The sequence below is a fragment of the Empidonax traillii genome, unplaced genomic scaffold (genome assembly GCF_003031625.1).
Source record: "Empidonax traillii isolate 1590-97213 ecotype Southwest subspecies unplaced genomic scaffold, ASM303162v1 scaffold34:size3740991, whole genome shotgun sequence".
In the NCBI taxonomy this organism is placed as follows: domain Eukaryota; kingdom Metazoa; phylum Chordata; class Aves; order Passeriformes; family Tyrannidae; genus Empidonax; species Empidonax traillii.
The window spans coordinates 3,667,702-3,684,458 of NW_020955227.1; the positions used below are offsets into that span (position 1 = coordinate 3,667,702).

Below are 16,757 nucleotides of genomic sequence, written 5' to 3' on the forward strand. Positions count from 1 at the left end.
ATCCTTTCCCCAGCCCTGTTCTTTCCCTAAAGCTGGAGGGTTCACATTCAGATATGTCTTGTGTCCTGGGAGGATGAGGAAGTGGCAGGATGCAGGGAAGGTCGGGATAAACAGCAGTGCTCAGGAGAGGGATGACTGAGATGACTGCAGAGATCAGCCTTATTTTTCATCATTAGTGATTGGAAAGAAGTTGCAAAGAGTATGTTAATTAGGATTTGCAGAAGGAATATTTAAATGAAAGGTGAAGCAAAGAGAGAAAGAGCAATAAGGCACAGGAGTCCTATGGGGAAGCTGGTACGGTGTGAGGTTTGAAGTGGAATGGGAAGAAGCAGATACTGTGCAACCCAACATGTTAAATGGGATACTTTAATTCCAAAGTCATCCCAAATGCAGTTTCACTGGGGTTTGGGTATTGGGGTCCTGGCCTGGACCTGCTGGCAGAGCTGGGAGGGAGGGGATGGCGAGGTCTGGGGCTGCCCACTGACCAATCTATGGGTGTCTTCTCCGAGTGTGGCTGCATCTGAGAAAATTGATGGATTGATTGCCTGTTAGACACTGCTCTCCTGGCTGATACAAAATATCCCAGCTCTGTTCCTGGTTGTGGTTTGCCCTGGAACATGGCTTTGGATGGTCTGTGCACAGGAGCAAGGCTCTGCCTGCTGAAATGGCATTTACAGGGGCTCTGTGCTGCTGCTGGCCATTGGTTTAGGTTCAATTAATTAGAAATCTGTCACCTCAAATTACGGTGTAGCTAAAACCCAGTACAGGTGTTTGCTACACCTGCTCACTGAGTGCTGCTGATAGCCCTCAGCACTGGCAGTGACCAGCCAGGAGTCAGTTTTTGTCCTGAGCAACTGGGTCCTGTCCTGCCCCTTGTTCCAGTTTGGCTCTGGATGTTGGTCCCTGCTCATGGTATCTCCCCTTCTTGGTGTGCCATAATGTGGTTGTGCCTGACCTCCCCTTGCATCCAAGCTCTGGTGGTGCTTTGGCTCTCTGGTCATCTAGGGTGGGATGAAATGCTTCAGAGAAAGGTAAGATGCTGTGGAGCTGAAATGTGGGAAAGCTAAAACTGGGGTGAGTGCAATTTTGAGAAGGAACCCCAGGGTCATCTGCTCCGCCCTCAGAGCCACACAGGGTGCAAGAATGCCCTTAGGCTTTTATTTCTCATTTGAAATACAGCACAACTTTTCGGAAAGCATCCAGGCTTGATTTAAAAAAAAAAAAAAAAAAGAAAAAAAAATTGACAGTGATGGATAATCCACTACACCCCTTGGTAAATGTCCTAGTGTTTAATTACCTTTATAGCCAAAAGGGAAAGAAAGGAAAAGTACACAGTGTGAAGAGCCCCGAGGGTTGTGTAGTTATTGCTGTTAGGAAAGAAATTGGGATGTTTTTTCCCCTAGGATGTAACCTTGTCTCTGTTTGAAAGCAGCAGCAGAAGGGACCCAGGGTAGCACAGGCTGAGTGCTGTGCTGTTCAGCACCAGTTTTGCTTTGACCTGTGGAAGGGATGCTGTGGTGTAAGAGGTCTGCTCAGCCCAAATTGTGTTCCCCTCTAGCCTGGGACCTTCTTTGACTTCAGCCCTCTTGGGTGGCAGCTGGAAGACAATCAGGGCTTGCTTTCTGAATGGCTGGGTTGCATTCAGTGTGATTACAAAGCCGCAGGGACCATAACACATCCCCCCACTATGGGGAGCAGAACTGACCAGGCAGAGCTGTAAAGGCCAGAGCCTGTTGTAGAGAAGTTTGTCCAGATCTCAGAGGAGCAGTGGAGCTCCCTTGTCTCTTCACTGTTTTGGTAGGGCAGGCTGGTGGTTGTATTTGAAGCAGCACGTGTCCTCTTGCTGCTCAGAAATTGCTCAGCATCTTGGACAAGCATCTTGGACAGATGCCCGAAGAGTGATCGCCCTTCAATCCAGCAGCTTGGCAGCCTTCATAATTTATGTGAGTGCCCAGTCTCTTGGGCTTCAAAGTGGCCTCTCCCGTCGGTTTTCCTTCTCTGCTTCACATAAGTCCCAGCCTTGCTGCTCTCCAGCTTCAGCTGAGGTTTGCTGTGGTGCCACAAGCCCTGCAGTTCTTCACACACGTGGGTTGTCCCCACTAGACCTCTTCTCCCCCATCCTCCCTTGCCCATCCATTGTGTGGGTCTCAGTAACTCTCTGGCGCCCGTGGCTCCTCCTTGGCTGGCCCAGGGCAGGCAGGAGCGTGGTGGGAAGGACATTACGTGGGAGAATATGCATGTTCACAGCTCAGAGGATTAAAGGCCCATGTTCTTATCACTGCAGAACAGAGTATTATAAATCCAGCCTTAGAATACCAAATCCCCGTGCGGCTCGGCCATTGTTTGGGAATATTAAAAAGCTTGGAGACAGAAATAATCAGTTTCCGAATGACACATTGTCAAATAAAACATTTCTCATATTATCCCTTCTTTCCCCTTTCTCTCTACCGCTCCCTCAGTTGGATAATTTAACATGAAAAATAGATTAAAATGAGGCTGGCTTCAATGCCTCCTAAGTTTGACTCTTTCTTTTTTTTTTTTTCTTTTTTTTTTTTTTTTCCCCTCCCTTTTCCCTGGGAAGCTCTCCCGGCGTGTGTGGTGTGGTTAAACAAGGAGCTGCCGGTGCAGGGTCGGGGATGAAAGGAGCACGTTGAAAGTGAGCTGCCTGTGATGAGCCCGTGGTGCTCTCCAGAGGGGCTGGTACAGGCACCCCCAGCCTTTCTCAGGCAGAGGGGGGGCTGTTGTCTTGCTGGCTGGCACAGCAGAGCTCTGTGGCTCGTCCCCAAAGGATGTGGGAGCTGCAGTTGGGGCTGGCTGGGAGCCCTTCCCTGTCATTCTTGAATTGGAGGGGGAACGGTGCACTGGTAACCTCTGTGCCTTTATGCCTTTTGGTAGTTCCTCCCAAACAGAGAGATGTTTAATTTCACGTGCTGACAGGTTTATCTGCTCTGAGCAGTTTCCCAGGGACAGACACAAGGTGAGCCCAGCCAGGCTGGTTCACAGCCCCCAGCCCTGCCACGGGTGCCCAGACCCCTTCTCCAGGTCTAGCTGGCACAGCTGCTCCTCCTGTAAGACTTTCTCAGTCTTCCTGACTTTTTTCAAGCATCCGGGTTGACTCCTGTTGTGGTTTTCCATGCAGGGTGAGTGCTCGTGGGTGCAGAGTGCTTTGCAGTCACTTCTTAGTGGCAGAGCATCATCAGGCACTGTGCAGACCCAAAGAAACATGTGTCTTCTCTCCCAGGTTGAGGTGTTCATGCTGGTTCTTGCTTCTGAGTGTGGAAGGCCATGATGGGTCCTCATCCCACTGGTCTTTGAAGTGCTCTGGTGCTTCAGGGTATAAACTGTGCTTCTCCCTACACCCTGCTGTTCACCCCCACAGAGATGATCCTGGACAGCTCCTGGACACTGAGCCTTGCTTCTGTTAGTGACAATTATGGGGGAGAGAAAGGGATCCTGATGTGGGGGATGTTGGACTGAGCTCCCTTCTGTGGCAGGCTGGGGTGACACAGGGAAGTGTCTCCCCTCTAATCCAGCTCCCGAGGCCTCTCCCCAGTGAACTTATCCTGTGAGCTGTGGTTTTTGATGCCACCTCTTCGCAGCTGATCCTGCTTAGGAGTCAGAGCAGCGCTCTGGGTGCAGTCTGGTGCTTCATATCGAATACAGAGGGAATATTTTCACACCTCCACTTTGCTGTTGCGTTCTGTGGAGCTCTGGGCTGTGGCATTCCCAGTGCTGAAGGAACGCCTGCCCTGCCCTGCCTGTTCATGTCACTCTGCAAAGCCCTGGTCGCTCGTGCTGCTCCTGATTTACATGCCCTGCCTTGCTTGTCTGCCACGGGATAAAATTGCTGTGATGCTGCGGAGATTAAGAGGCTGGAAGCTGGCACAGGCACAGCTCCTGCGTGTGCGGGGCTCAATTTAACTTCCAGAGCAGCCAGAGGCAGGGCTGGCTCCCTGCAGTACTTCCTAGCCCAGATCCCTTGAGAGGAGATGCCACTTTCTCTGAGATATATATATATTTATATTTGGAGGTTGGGGTTTTTTTGTATGTTTTTTTTTTTTTTTGTTTTGTTTTTTTTTTTTTTTTAATGTTCATGTAGTTGAGAGCTATGGTGAATAAAGGAGAAGGGAAAAGGGGAGAGCTTAACAGAGAAGGTCTTGGTCTGTAATACCTGGAGCTGTCCCCCCAGGACAGCACTTGAAGTCTTGAAACCACAGCGAAGTCAGATCACAAATGAGGGAGCTGGATTAACCATACTCTGGGGAGTGGTGCCTCCGTGGGGCCTTTTATTGCACCATCATTTCTATAAAATGTTGTGTATCTCTGCTGAGGCTTTACTGCTCCTGTGACCTGGCTGGGTTGTTTCAATGAATTTTTTCCTTCTAAGTGGCTGGATGTGATTGTCTCTTTCCCCATCTCCCCGTGTGTAGGTGAGCAGGGGGGCTGGGGGTCCCAAGGAATGCATGGAAGGAATGAAGTTGATGGGAGAATGGGCAGAGCTGAGCTGGGTGTGCTGTACTGTCCCCAGCTAAAGGTCACCTCTGGCATCCTGTTCCACTTGACCCCCAACCCCAGAGGTGGCTGCTCCATGAACCCACCTGTGTTGATGGAAGTGTGCTCTGAGAGTTTACTTGGAGGGTGGTGAAGAGCTGCAACAAGTTGCTCAGAGAAACTGTGGCTTGTCCCATTCCTGGAAGTGTTCAAGGCCAGGTTGGACAGGGCTTGGGGCAACAAGGGATAGTAGAAGGTGGGTTGGAACCTAGGAGGGTTGGAACAAGATGAGCTTTAAGGTCTCTTCGAACCCGAACCATTCCATAATTCTCTAGGCACTGCAGCATCTCATCACCCATCCCTGCACCCTTTGCATCTGCTGACCCCGTGTCCTTTTCTCTCCTCTCGCAGGGCGGGCTGATCGCGCTGCTCCTGCTCCTCCTGGTGTTCATGGTGGCCCTGTACGCCCAGCGGCGCTGGCACAAGCGCCGCCGCATCCCGCAGAAGAGCGCCAGCACCGAGGCCACCCACGAGATCCACTACATCCCCTCGGTGCTGCTGGGCCCCCAGGCCCGCGAGAGCTTCCGCAACTCGCGCCTCCAGGCCCACAACTCCGTCATCGGGGTGCCCATCCGAGAGACCCCCATCCTGGACGACTACGAGGACGAGGAGGAGGAGGAGACCCCGCGGCGGGCAGAGCCCAGCACCAGGGAGGATGAGTTTGGCAGCCAAGTGACACGGACCCTGGAGAGCCTGGGCCGGGGCGGGGAGGAGAAACCCGACTACGAAAAGAAAGGTTTGTGGCTTTTCCCTCCCTCCTTTTTCCGGGGAGCGGCGCGTTCCCCAGAGTGTTCCTGCTAATGCACACTTGATTGCCTGCGTTTTTAAAAGTCTGTCTCTCAGAAGCCTCTACACCCACCTCTGCTTATTGAAATGTTATTATAAGCCATTTAATATTGTTCACCTGCAATGCACAGTAAAATGCATTTGAATAAACAAAAGCAAAGCACATTAGTGCCGATTGTTAGTGCTGCGAGTGGCTCCAGCAGGAGCGAGGAAGGGATGTGGGATGTACTGGCTTGCTCTGTGCAGGGAAAGGATCTTGGGGCAATGCTGAACCATCCCTCTCTTCTTGTGTGGGCTTCCCATAAAGACTGAGTGGCCCTGTTGGAGCATCCAACAGGATGGCAGGGATGGGGACATGGATTCCTTTTTGCTCCAGGGAGCAGACTGAGCAGCAGAGCCAGGCAGAGCCTAGATGATGCACTGTGTCTGGAAAGCAGCTCCCTGCCCCTGTGATGGTCAGAAGTGGTGGCTGAGGTTGTGTTTCTTCCACCCTTAAAGTGCTCTTTACTCTTTCCCTTTTAAACAAGCTTATGATGATGGTGATGGTTATTGTTGTTTAAACAGACTCAGAGGTGCCCAGGGGTCAATCTGCCATCCTAATGTGCTGCTCTGAGCATCCCTGCTGACATCCCTTGGGGTACAGCTGGCTGTTAGCAGCCTATGGGGTTGAGAGACGTTTTCCCAACCCTCTGCTCAGTAAGAATAAACAAATGAAAGCCTTCATACATTGTAACTGAGCTACCTTCTTTATTCGTTCATATTATCATCTTTGTTTTTCTTTTCTATAAATTATTTAGAGTTGTGTGAGTGGGGAAGACAGCAGTAACTGCATTTCAGTACTCTTCAAAATATAATAGCAAACAAGATCTAGAGCACAATATTAGACTATTGGAGGGCTTCAGGAATTGTTAATAAAGATCTTGCACAGGCTCCCAAGCCAGGGCTGTAAGCTGCCTGCAGGGCCAGGGCTACCTGGGCTGGGAAGGGTGTTTACAAATGCTCCTACCAGCTCTGCTCATGATGCTGTCAGGCTTTGCACCTTGGATCAAGGCAGGTTTGTGCCTTGCCTGGTCTTATCATTCCAAACTGTGCCAGTTCACCATATGTTTCCTCCCAGATTGGGCACTTTTCCCTCTTGGATGAGGCTCTGCTCAAGGAGCCAAGCTATGGTAGGCGCTCACTTACTCCTCTCTGCTGAAGCTGGTTAGAGCCTGGATTGCCAAGAACAAGGTGGCTGTAGTTCAGGTCAAGAGTTTCTAGATTAGAAATATAAATATATGTGCTGTGGGCTTTCCACTCTGACCTGGTTTGCACACATTTGGGAAATGTGGTGATCTGGGAGTGCTTTGACTCACCTATTAGCAGTGGCTGCAGACAGATTTCCATAGGGATGTGGCAGGTGGGGTGGAGAAACTGCAGTTGGTGTGAGCAGGCATCATGTTCCTGGAGAGCCCCAAGGGCTGGGAACCAGTTCTGCTCAGGCATGGCTTTACAGCTGGATTGAAGATAGGTGCAATAAGGGAAACCCAGCTGAAGTGTGGCTGCAATGTGAGGAGAGGGTCAGCCTTTTTCCAGTGCCCATCTGGAACTGCCAGGTTTTAGTGTTATCACTGAGGATGGGTGAGGTGTGCCTGCGTTCCAGGGAGCCCATCAACTCCCATGGGAGAAGCTCTCCTTGCTGTTCTTGCCGTGTTGTGTTGTGATAAGGCATCAGCTGGGAGTTGTCAGCAGATTCCAAACGGCATCATCACCGGGGCTGTCAGCAGAGGCTCTTTCAAGTGTCACTTCCCAGCATTAATTACCAAGGATGGCAAATCCAATGAGGATGGAGCATTTCTGCTCACCCTCCACCTGCCTGTGCTTCAGCTTCCCCCTGTGCTGGGCACTGATTGATTCACAGGGTGCCAGATCATGCCAAGAGTGGGCACCTTCCCTCCCTGGGGGTTTGTGCTCCCCACGCTCAGCAGGTGCTGGCTCAGTTATCCTTTCCAAGAGGAAGAGTGTGTTGTGTTGTTGGGTTTTTTTATTTTATTTTATTTTTTTATTCCCTACTTCTAGATCTATCTAGTCAGGGAATCAGGCAGGGGATTGCACTGGATGGCTCTGTGACATGAAGCCCTGCAAAATGGGAGAGAAGTCCCTGCTCGGAGATTGAGCAGCACAAATATTTTGCAGATCACGGCTCAGCGAGCCAAACTTTCCTCCCCAGCTCAGGCAGCGCTCTGCAGCGATGAGGATGGGAGGGATGCTCCCGCCTGGTGCCAGAGCATCTGAAGTGAATCCCAATACAAACAAAACACGAGAGTGATGTGCTGAATAATGACATCCAGCAACAAGCGCGTCTGAGTGATAAAGTTAATGAAATTACAGGTTCTGACCTGATACCGGGCTCTGCTGTGGGGAGATAAACAGCAGGGCAAAGATGAGATGTTTATTTCTCCCTAGCTGCAGTTGTAATCTGGATGCGCTGTGCAGGGCCATTAACATTATTACTGTTATGCAAAATCATTTTTGACTTGGGGGAAAAAAAAAAAAAAAAGGAAGGAAAGAAAGAAAAATCTCCCAACTGCCTAGAAAATGGAAAGCTGGCAAAATTAGAATTGCAGCAGGAGCACAAGCTGACCTGGTGACATTGCACAGAGCCCAGATGAATTTAGACAGAAGAAAAATCCAAGGCAGTTTAAGAAGAAAAGTAGTACTTTTTTTTTTTTTTAAATAATAATAGTAAAATGAAATGGAGTGAGGCAGGAGGCAATAGCCAGACTGTCCTAATTGTACAGAAGGATCCCTTGAGCTGGGGTGGCGAGGGGGTTGTGGGTTTGGGTTCTCTCTGGCAATCAGGTCTCTGGCAGGCTGTGTACCCTCTGTGTGTGTGTGTGTGTGTGTGGTGCTGAGTGGGGTCTGCTTGTGTGGGGTGTAATTTCTGGAATCTTGTTTTTTGCTGGGGAGACCCTCGTGTGCCAACTCAGCCCCTGTGTGTATACAGCATTCAGCAGTTACAGGGATTTGGGTAAATTCATGCAGGTGATGCCAGTGTCCTCACTGCCTCTGTGCTCACTTCACTGGGTAGTTTCCAGTCAATGTTCCTGATGATTTCTGCTCTCCTGACTTTCCTGAGCAGATGGCCTCAAGCTCCATCCCTTTGGGAATTCCTCACTTGCTTTTCTCTTTTAACACACTTTGCTCTCATCCTTACCCACATGGCTTCATCCTGTAGCAGCAGGAGCCTTGTTTTTCTGTCCATCAAGTGCTATTTGAGCAACTTTGGCCCCCAGTCCATCACTGCATCCCCATCTGGGATGTACTGGGTGCACAGAGATGGAGTTAGTAAATGAAGGCAAAGTCCAGCAAACCTGAAATATGGGATTACCCACAAGTTCCACAGTGAGAAGATTTTGCCAAACCAAATCTCCTAAGGCCCAGTGAGAAGCAGAACTTCTGCCTGGTTGAAAACTGAGGAGAAATTGGACGACAGACTTGAAAATTGAGTATCTGCAATTCCAGTGCTGCAACAAAGGATCCATCTTTATTTCTCCATTTCTTTCATGTTCAAAAAAAAAAAGAACTTTTCAAGCAGGCCTTTGTGCTGGCTTCACAGGCTCTGCAGTCTGGGTATGGCCACCAAGTCTAGACAGGAGACAGGACTTATTACCAATGCTTCCGATGATTAATACCGTGGGCATAACAAAGGTGTGGCTGTGCAGTCATCTTGATTTCCTGTCTCCTGGACTTTCCTCTTGCCTGCTGTGTTAGGTAAACCTCTGAAGTTTCTCTTACTTAGTCCATGGATGCTTTTCTCTGTAGTGGTAGTGAGATGCTTTTGAGCACTCCTGAAAGATATTCTGGCTCCTAGAGCGCACCTGGAGGTGTAGGTCCAGCTCCACTCTGCCACTGGCTGCTCTGTAAACCTGGTCATGCCATTTAATGGTCTAGTCCTCATCTCTGGGTTCGAGAGGGGAGCTGGAGAGAGCAGGCAGGGCAGCACGAGGAAACATAAGGAGTCATGGTCCCACCAGCCTTCCAGCCAAACTGCTGGGGGTGATGCAGTCCAGGAAAACTGCAGGAGAAGGGAGTTAGGCAGGGGAGACAAATGGCTTAGTAAGCCTAATAACAGCAAAAGGCAGGGGAAGGACCCTTGTGATGAGGAGAGGGAGCTTTCTGTGCCTCCCACCAGCACTGGAGCAGCAGTTCTGGTGGTCAAATCTCAGTCAGCATTTTGACCTTCCAGCAGAGACTCCTCTGGGGAGAGGCAGAGCTCTGGCTGGAGATGTGATGCTGGGACTGAGCAAAGGGACAGTTTGGGGGCTGGGATGTGGAAGAGGAGAGTGGATAGTTAGGCTGTGCCCTGGAGTTGCTATTCATTGCAAATACATGAGCTCTTTAGTATTTTGGAGGTGAGATTTAAAGGTGTGAGTCAGGGGCGATGCCCTCGCAGTGGGCAGGTGATGGTGTTGCCCTCCAGGCTGGAGAAAGGAGAGCCCAGTGGCAGCAGGAATGAGGTGACCAACCAGATATTGATGTCCCTGAGCTGACAAGCCGGTATCCTTGAGGAGACAGCAGCTCCTGGTTGTGCTCCCATGTAGCCACCACGCCAGGATGTGCCACCCCTGGTGCCCACACCACTGGGGCTGGGAGCCACTGTCTGCAGCTGCTGTTTGCCTGGGTAGTCACATGCAGTTCCACCCTGATTCCAAGCATTAACCAGAAGCTTTCTGAGCCTTTAATAAATAAAACGATGGCTTAACGTTTGCTGGGGCTGGAGGCTAAAATGGGACAGTACGTCAGGCCGGCATCTGATGTGTCTTGGGGCTCTGTCTTCTTTTCAGTGACCTGATGGGATCATGACCCTCTTTGTACGTGATCAGCTTTTCCCGGCTCTAATCCCCGCCAACTCCTTCCGTAATTTACAGAGGCCTTTGAAAATGTACATTCTTGTAGCTTGCCAGTGGAAAGTGTTTCTCACACTCCACTATTCCTGGCTGCAGAACACAGCTGCAAATTTCAGTTTCAAAGAATTAAAAAAAAAAAAAAAAGGGAGGGGGGCCCCACAGGGTAGGAATTGGGTCCCAGTTCAGAAAAGCATTTCCACACATGCTTAGCTGGTGTCTTCAGTTACTAGAGACATTTTAAATCTTTTAAAGTCCAACATGCTTAATTGCAACTGATTTGAATGCATTAATGAAGAGAATAAGGGCCTCAGTTACCAGAGGTTAAACCAGATGCCATTGGGTCCTTTGGTCCTATGGTGATGCAAGCTCAGACTTCAGTGTTGACTCGAAAATGTCCTGACCTGCCAGGGAAAAGCTGTGCTTTCCAGAGATAAACACAGTCATAATTAATATATTAATGTATTAATTGCCTTGTGAGATCTAAGTGGAGAGCTGCCAGCTGGAGTTTTAAGTTTGTTTTGATTGTCCCATCCCACTGAACTGGTTGCCTTCATCCTAAATCTCAGTTATCCTCACCAACCTGGGGGGAGGGAATAGCAGTCTCTCAGCTTGTTGCCCTCTGGGACACACTCCCCACCCCTTAAACCCCCAGGAGAGTGGCCTAAGGCAGCATCACAGGTGCATGAGAGCATGTCTGGGAGGTCTCCTGACAAGAGCCTTGTGTGACATACCCCTGCTTCCAGTTGTGACTCAGAAGGGACAGGAAAGCTCTAGAGGGTTGGGGTTTTCCTCTGGTCCTGCAGCCTCCTGGCACATGCTTAATGACTAATTAAGGCTTAAGCATCTTGGACTAGCCAGGACTCTTCCTGGCCCATGAATGTTGGTGTGGAGAAGAGGCTGGTAGGGCGGGTTTCTGATGTGCTTTATTGTTTTTCTCCCCTCCCTTTGCTACAACCCACTCATTGATTTCATGAGACAGAGGAGGGAAGAAGCAGATGGAAAAGCTGCTTTGGATGGTGCCATAGGGAATGGAAAAGAAAAGGGATAGTTTATTATGCCAGCATTTTGCTGAGCATCTCAAAGGGATGGTGGATTTGTGAAGTCTTTCTGCTTTTTGGGGCTTGGTCTCACCCTGACACTCCACAACATCCCATGTTGAAGAAATACCCTTGGTTGCCCTGTCTCCCAGCCTCAGACAGGTGACTTGTGGCTCCCCAAGTCAGCAGCAGCTCTTTAACAAGGATTTTTGTTGGGTTTTGTTGGGGCTGCAGGTGCCCAGTGGGGATGTCGTGGCAGTTCTGTGTGCAGTAGCCCTGATTCCCCAGGTGTCCAAAGTGTTTTCCATCCAGGTGAAATCACAAGCTCACAGAAGATAAGCTGTGAAGTTTTGGCTGTCCAAGGAAAATAAGCCATCAGGAACTATATTTATATAAATGCCAGGCACGCATTGTTCATCACTTTGTGCATCACTATGAATGTTTGATAAAGCACTACATTATTTAAGCTGTAGCTGGGCTCTGGGATGGTTGTTGACCAAGATTACCTTTGAAATTATTTTTTTTTAATCTTTTTTTTTTTCCCTGATGGAAAAATCTAAAAAAATGATATGATGGCTGTTTACTCTACCTTGGAGGATCTCAAGTGTCCTTCCCTCTCCTGAGTTTCTCTACTGAGTTGCATCTTGCAGCCTCCTTGTGTGCAGTGCAGAGGACTTGGGAAAGCTTCAGCTCTGCTAAAGCTGTTGTAGAATCCCTCAATGTTTTGGGTTGGAATGGACCTTAGAAGTCATCTTGTTGCAACCCCCTGCCATGGGCAGGGACACCTTCCACGTCCTGTCACCTGCACGAGAGCAATGGTTTTGCCTCAGTCCATGGTGATCAACACTTCTTCTTGGCTTTTAGTGGCATTGTAGCTCCACCAGTTGGCATGTAGAGGTTTTCTCCTCATCAGTCTGTCCTGGGCTCGTGGGTTTTATGGGGAAGGAGCAGGGAGGGCAGCTGCAGCAGCGGCTCTTCACTCTGCTTGTGTGTCCTCTTCCCATCAGTCGTGTTTTACCTGGCTATGGCACCGAGACGGTTTTGTCAGCTGGCTCCTAAGGAAGATGGATTGAGGCCAGGCATCTGTGATGATACTGGGTGTGCAGGCACCTTCCAGCTCCGTTTATCATTAGGCAGTGACCTCCCTGAAGGGCCAGTAGGAGAGGAAACTTATTAACAAGGTGCTTCAAATCAATCCTTTCTGACGGCCCCGCTGAGTTACAGCCTTTGCCGAGAGTCACCCACCGAGTGCTGAAAGGTCTGTTTGTGTTCAACCTCTCTTCTTTACCTGCCTGGCTTGGAATCAGTTTGGTTTTGATACCCTGGACCTTCTGGGTGTTCCCTTGCCTCCAGGTCTTCTTCTGAGCCAACAAACTGTCTCTTAGCTCCTTCTCTCCTGCCTGCTGCCTGATATCCATGTGCTGCCCAGTGTGGGAGGTGGTTGGTCCTTTTGGTGCTGCTTGTGCCACGCATGCATGGCTGAAGCTCCTGGCTGCATTTTAGTGGAGATTTTGGGTAGTTTGTCCTTCTCCTCTGTGTTGATATTGTTCCCTTGTTCACCCCAGCACATGGCATTGTCAGAACTGTGAAAAAATGTCATCTTGTCTGTTGGGCAGAGGAGATTTATTTTCTAACTACAAGTTCATTCTGCATCTGCTGTTGAATGAGGAATTGGGTAATGGTTAAGACTGAAGAGGGGCCACTGTGCCACGTTTCCCACCCATATTTGCCAGCCTGGGCCATTCCTGGAGCCCTACCCTGCCCATCCCTCGGTGTGCTGGCACTTGCTCACACTTACTTTGTGGATGCCAAAGTTCTGCTGCCTCCAGGTTTGTCCCCCAGCAGCACTTCCTTGGCCGGGTGGGGATGAGGCTTTGTCCTCAGTGTGTCCCCTGCCCCAGCTGGCTCCATGGGGCAGTTTCTCCTCTGGCTCTGTGGAGCTGCAGGGGATGTGTGGTGGAGGGAGGGAGCTGGAGGTCAGCACTGTGCTCTCGAGCCAGTGTCTCTCCTCCACGCAACATTAGCCCGGGTTGCTTCATGTGCCCATTAGCACCAAATCGAGAAGCTTCCTCCAGAGTGTTCTTATTTAACTTTTCAATTATTTGATAACTCGAGGAGCATTAGCTGATACGGAGGGTCTGCTCATCTTCCCTGCTCCTCTCTGCTCGCTGCCTAAGCGAAAAGGTTATGGTATCTCATAAAAAAAGGTGAGTTAAGGGTTTTATTACAGCAGAGAAGGCGGGAAGAGGAGTCTCTGTTGCCCTGGACTTTCTCAGTGCTGGGGCAGAGGGAGATGGGGCAGCACCCCATGGCCAAAGGCTTTTCCTTGCAACAGAAACAGGATGAAGGGGATGATGTTAGGGGAGGGATGGGCTAGAAAACTCTTTACCCCATGGAACAGCTGAGGGTTTCCTGGTCAGAAACAGCTCCAGGGAAGGTCAAACCCAGGTGGCAGCAGCCTCCAGGAGCTCAGGGCCCCCTCTGCTTTTGGGAGGTGCTCGCCATGCAGAGGTGTGAGCTGAAGGCGGGGACTGTCGGGCCACGGCTCTTCAGCATTTGATCTTTCCTAATATGTTTATAATTATATTGCGTGATCTTAATTACCAACAGGGGAAGTGGGGAGCGCTGCAGAGGGAGGGAGAGGAGGGAGGTGGAAAGGCAGGGAAGGAGTGGGGTTGGCGAGTCACTCGCAGCCTCCGTCGATGGGGCCGCAATTGCGGTTGGAGTTGAAAATTATGCTATTAATACAATGCTTATTCATTTCCCATAATAAAAAAATGGAAGTGCATTCCGAGTGAAATTAACATTCCGTGACATTTTCCGGTAAACGGTTAGTTTGCACACATGAGTGGAGGCAATTAGCTGGGAAGCGACTGAGCGCCGTGACTGGAGAGAGGATGAAGAAGGGTCAGGGCAGCTGGGGCTGGGTGGGTGCTGCCGTGGGCTCTGGCTCCAGCTGCCCTTTCCCAGTGGGATGGGCATTCCCCTGGGTCCTGCTGGTTTGAGGAGCAGCTCACCCCGCTGCAGTGAGGATGGGAGCTGTAGGTTCTATCTCCTGTTCTCTGTAGATGGGGTGAGATGGCAAAGCTTTGCAATGAAGAGGAAAATCAAAGAGGGGGTGCATGGCCAGAAGGGTTTTGGGGTGCACTCTGGTTTCCCTGTCCCCACTGCAGGACGCTGGCCTCCATCCCCCTCCCACGCTGCACTCCAGCCTCTCCCGACAACCCCCTTCCCATCATGCTCCTAAAGCTTTATTGGAAAGCAATGGAGACTTTTTTTCCCAGATTTGTTAAACTACTGAAAACTTCTGATCCTATCAGGGCTTTTTTTTCCCCTGCCTCGTACCAGATAAGGACTGTGCTGGCTCTGAGCCTGGAGCCGAGGGTGGCGGAGAACGGGGTAGGGAAGCAGTCATCTCATGAATATATGAAGGAGGAAAGTGCATTTGTTCAGTTTCCTTCAAAGGAGACATCTTGAATAAAACTTTCTCTCTTCTTCTTCTACCCTCCCCCTCCGATTTGCAATTGAAATCAGACTTTTACGTAGAAAGACCTATTTTTACAGCGAGAGATTTATTAATGTATATAATAATCTATTAATGTATTAATAGCTGTGTATTAATAGCTATGCTAAAAAAAAAATGTATACAGCCTCTATTTTAGAACTCAACAAAAAGGGCCAGGAGAGAGAAGGAAGAAAAATCAAGATGGAATACAAGGCTGTTTTCAAAATGCTCCTGAGTTCCTCTGTCACTCTGCTGCTGCATATGAGAACCCCTCTATGTAAAAGAACTTTTTGGAGATAGATTGATCCTCCCCTGTGCCACGATGGCAGGGCAGGGCTCGGGGGGGCAGGTCTGGCAAAGCATAGGGTGACATTTTCCCTGATGGGTTCATCTGAGGATGGCTTGGAAATACAGGCATTGCAGTAGGTGCTTGGTCCCCTGATGTGTGGGTATAGGTGGTAATTTGTGCTTTCTTTTGATGTAAATATCCATATATATCCATATACAGGGATATATATCTGTATTTAAATTTTATATGTATAAATATATATATGGACATATATATGTATTTAAATAAAAATGTATGGATATATATATATATATATATCTGTATTTAAATTATATATATATCTCCTGAGTTGGTTGTGCAATGCAACCAGCAGTTTCCCGGTGTGTCTTGGACACAGTGGTGGCTGCACACGGCATTTGACATGGGCTGGTGGAGATGAGGGGACTGAAGGGGACAGGCTCTCTTGCTCAAGAGATGATTGAGGGGTTTGGTGGCTGGAGAAAACCGTGAAGAGATGAAGTTCTCAGTGTTTCTGATGTCTCTGCCGTACCCACCGTGCTCCATGGCAGGATGTCGCTCTCCACATGTGTTTTCCTCCCCGTACGTGGGGAGGTGTTGTACAAATCTCTCCCTCTGTCATCGCATTGGCATCAGTGTAACTACCTAATTTTATGCTAGTAAAGCTCCGTGCTTTCTGGAGCTCGGTACCTTCAGGGTGGCACTGTTGAAAATCAGTCCACATCCCGGTCTCAGAACAAACACCGTTAGTTATTTCATGCTTCGAAAAGCAACAAACACCCATTATTTAGAGCTGGTGAGAAATCAGGGTTTCCACCATGTGGAAAACTTCCAGTATTGTATTGAAATTTATGCTCGTCCCAAATAGGATCGGAAAGTCGATTTCTTGAAATACTTTGTAGAATAGAAATTTCTGAAATATTGATCGAGAAACATCAAAATGAGCTTTTTGAAAATCAGGGGGCTGATTTGGAGGAAACAATTAAAACATTATTATACTGTGTTACACGTACATGTAACCACGTTCCTCTGGTGGGTTAGGGTTGTGATGATGCATTAAACCTTTAGAGCCCATGTCAGTGGTCCCAGGAGAGCATCTTTCCCCATGCCTAGAAAAAGTAGATTATTTGAAAAATACTGGAAGCAGTTGGTGAAAGGGCAGGAGACAACCTTGGAGAAGAGTCTGAGATGGGGTCTGCATCCTACACATGGCCACGGGTGCTGCCATGAAGACACTGGAGATCAGGAGGTAAAAACCCCACTGACCTTGGCTTTTAATTGCACCCAAACTTTTCCATTTAATCCTTGACTGAGTGTGGTGTCTTCTTGCGAAGCGCTTTGATTCCAGCGGAGCATCATGTTCAGTGGAGCAGCTCCTGAGATGCTCTGTGAGCTGCTCCTCTCCCCAAAACTCTGGGAGCACTGGTAATACTGAGGGATCAATAACCTGCCTTGTGACACTCACAAATCAAAGAGAGATGTGAAAACCATGTGTGTTTTTATAAACACATTTTAGTCCATACCTAGCATGGGAAGCTCTAATAGAAGCTGCTGTTGCCTTGCCAGTTGCCTTCTTGCAGCTGTCGGAGTGCAGGTGTTGTGTGAGGAGAACAGGGATGGCTGTGGCTCCAGGGACAGAACCTTTAAGCCAGGCACTGAAGACTGGGAGGCTCAGGGAAGCT

General features: G+C 49.3%; 1 protein-coding gene across 1 annotated transcript in view; it reads left to right on the forward strand.

Moving 5' to 3' along the window:
- LOC114054581 (astrotactin-2-like) overlaps positions 1–16,757 on the forward strand; it is a gene marked incomplete at its 3' end in the record, with an annotated part of 143,804 nt that overhangs the window by 75,117 nt on the left and 51,930 nt on the right. Inside the window, exon 3 of the mRNA XM_027877881.1 lies at positions 4,903–5,287. Coding sequence (XP_027733682.1) covers positions 4,903–5,287 — 385 coding nt within the window. The remainder of the gene's footprint in view (positions 1–4,902; positions 5,288–16,757) is intronic.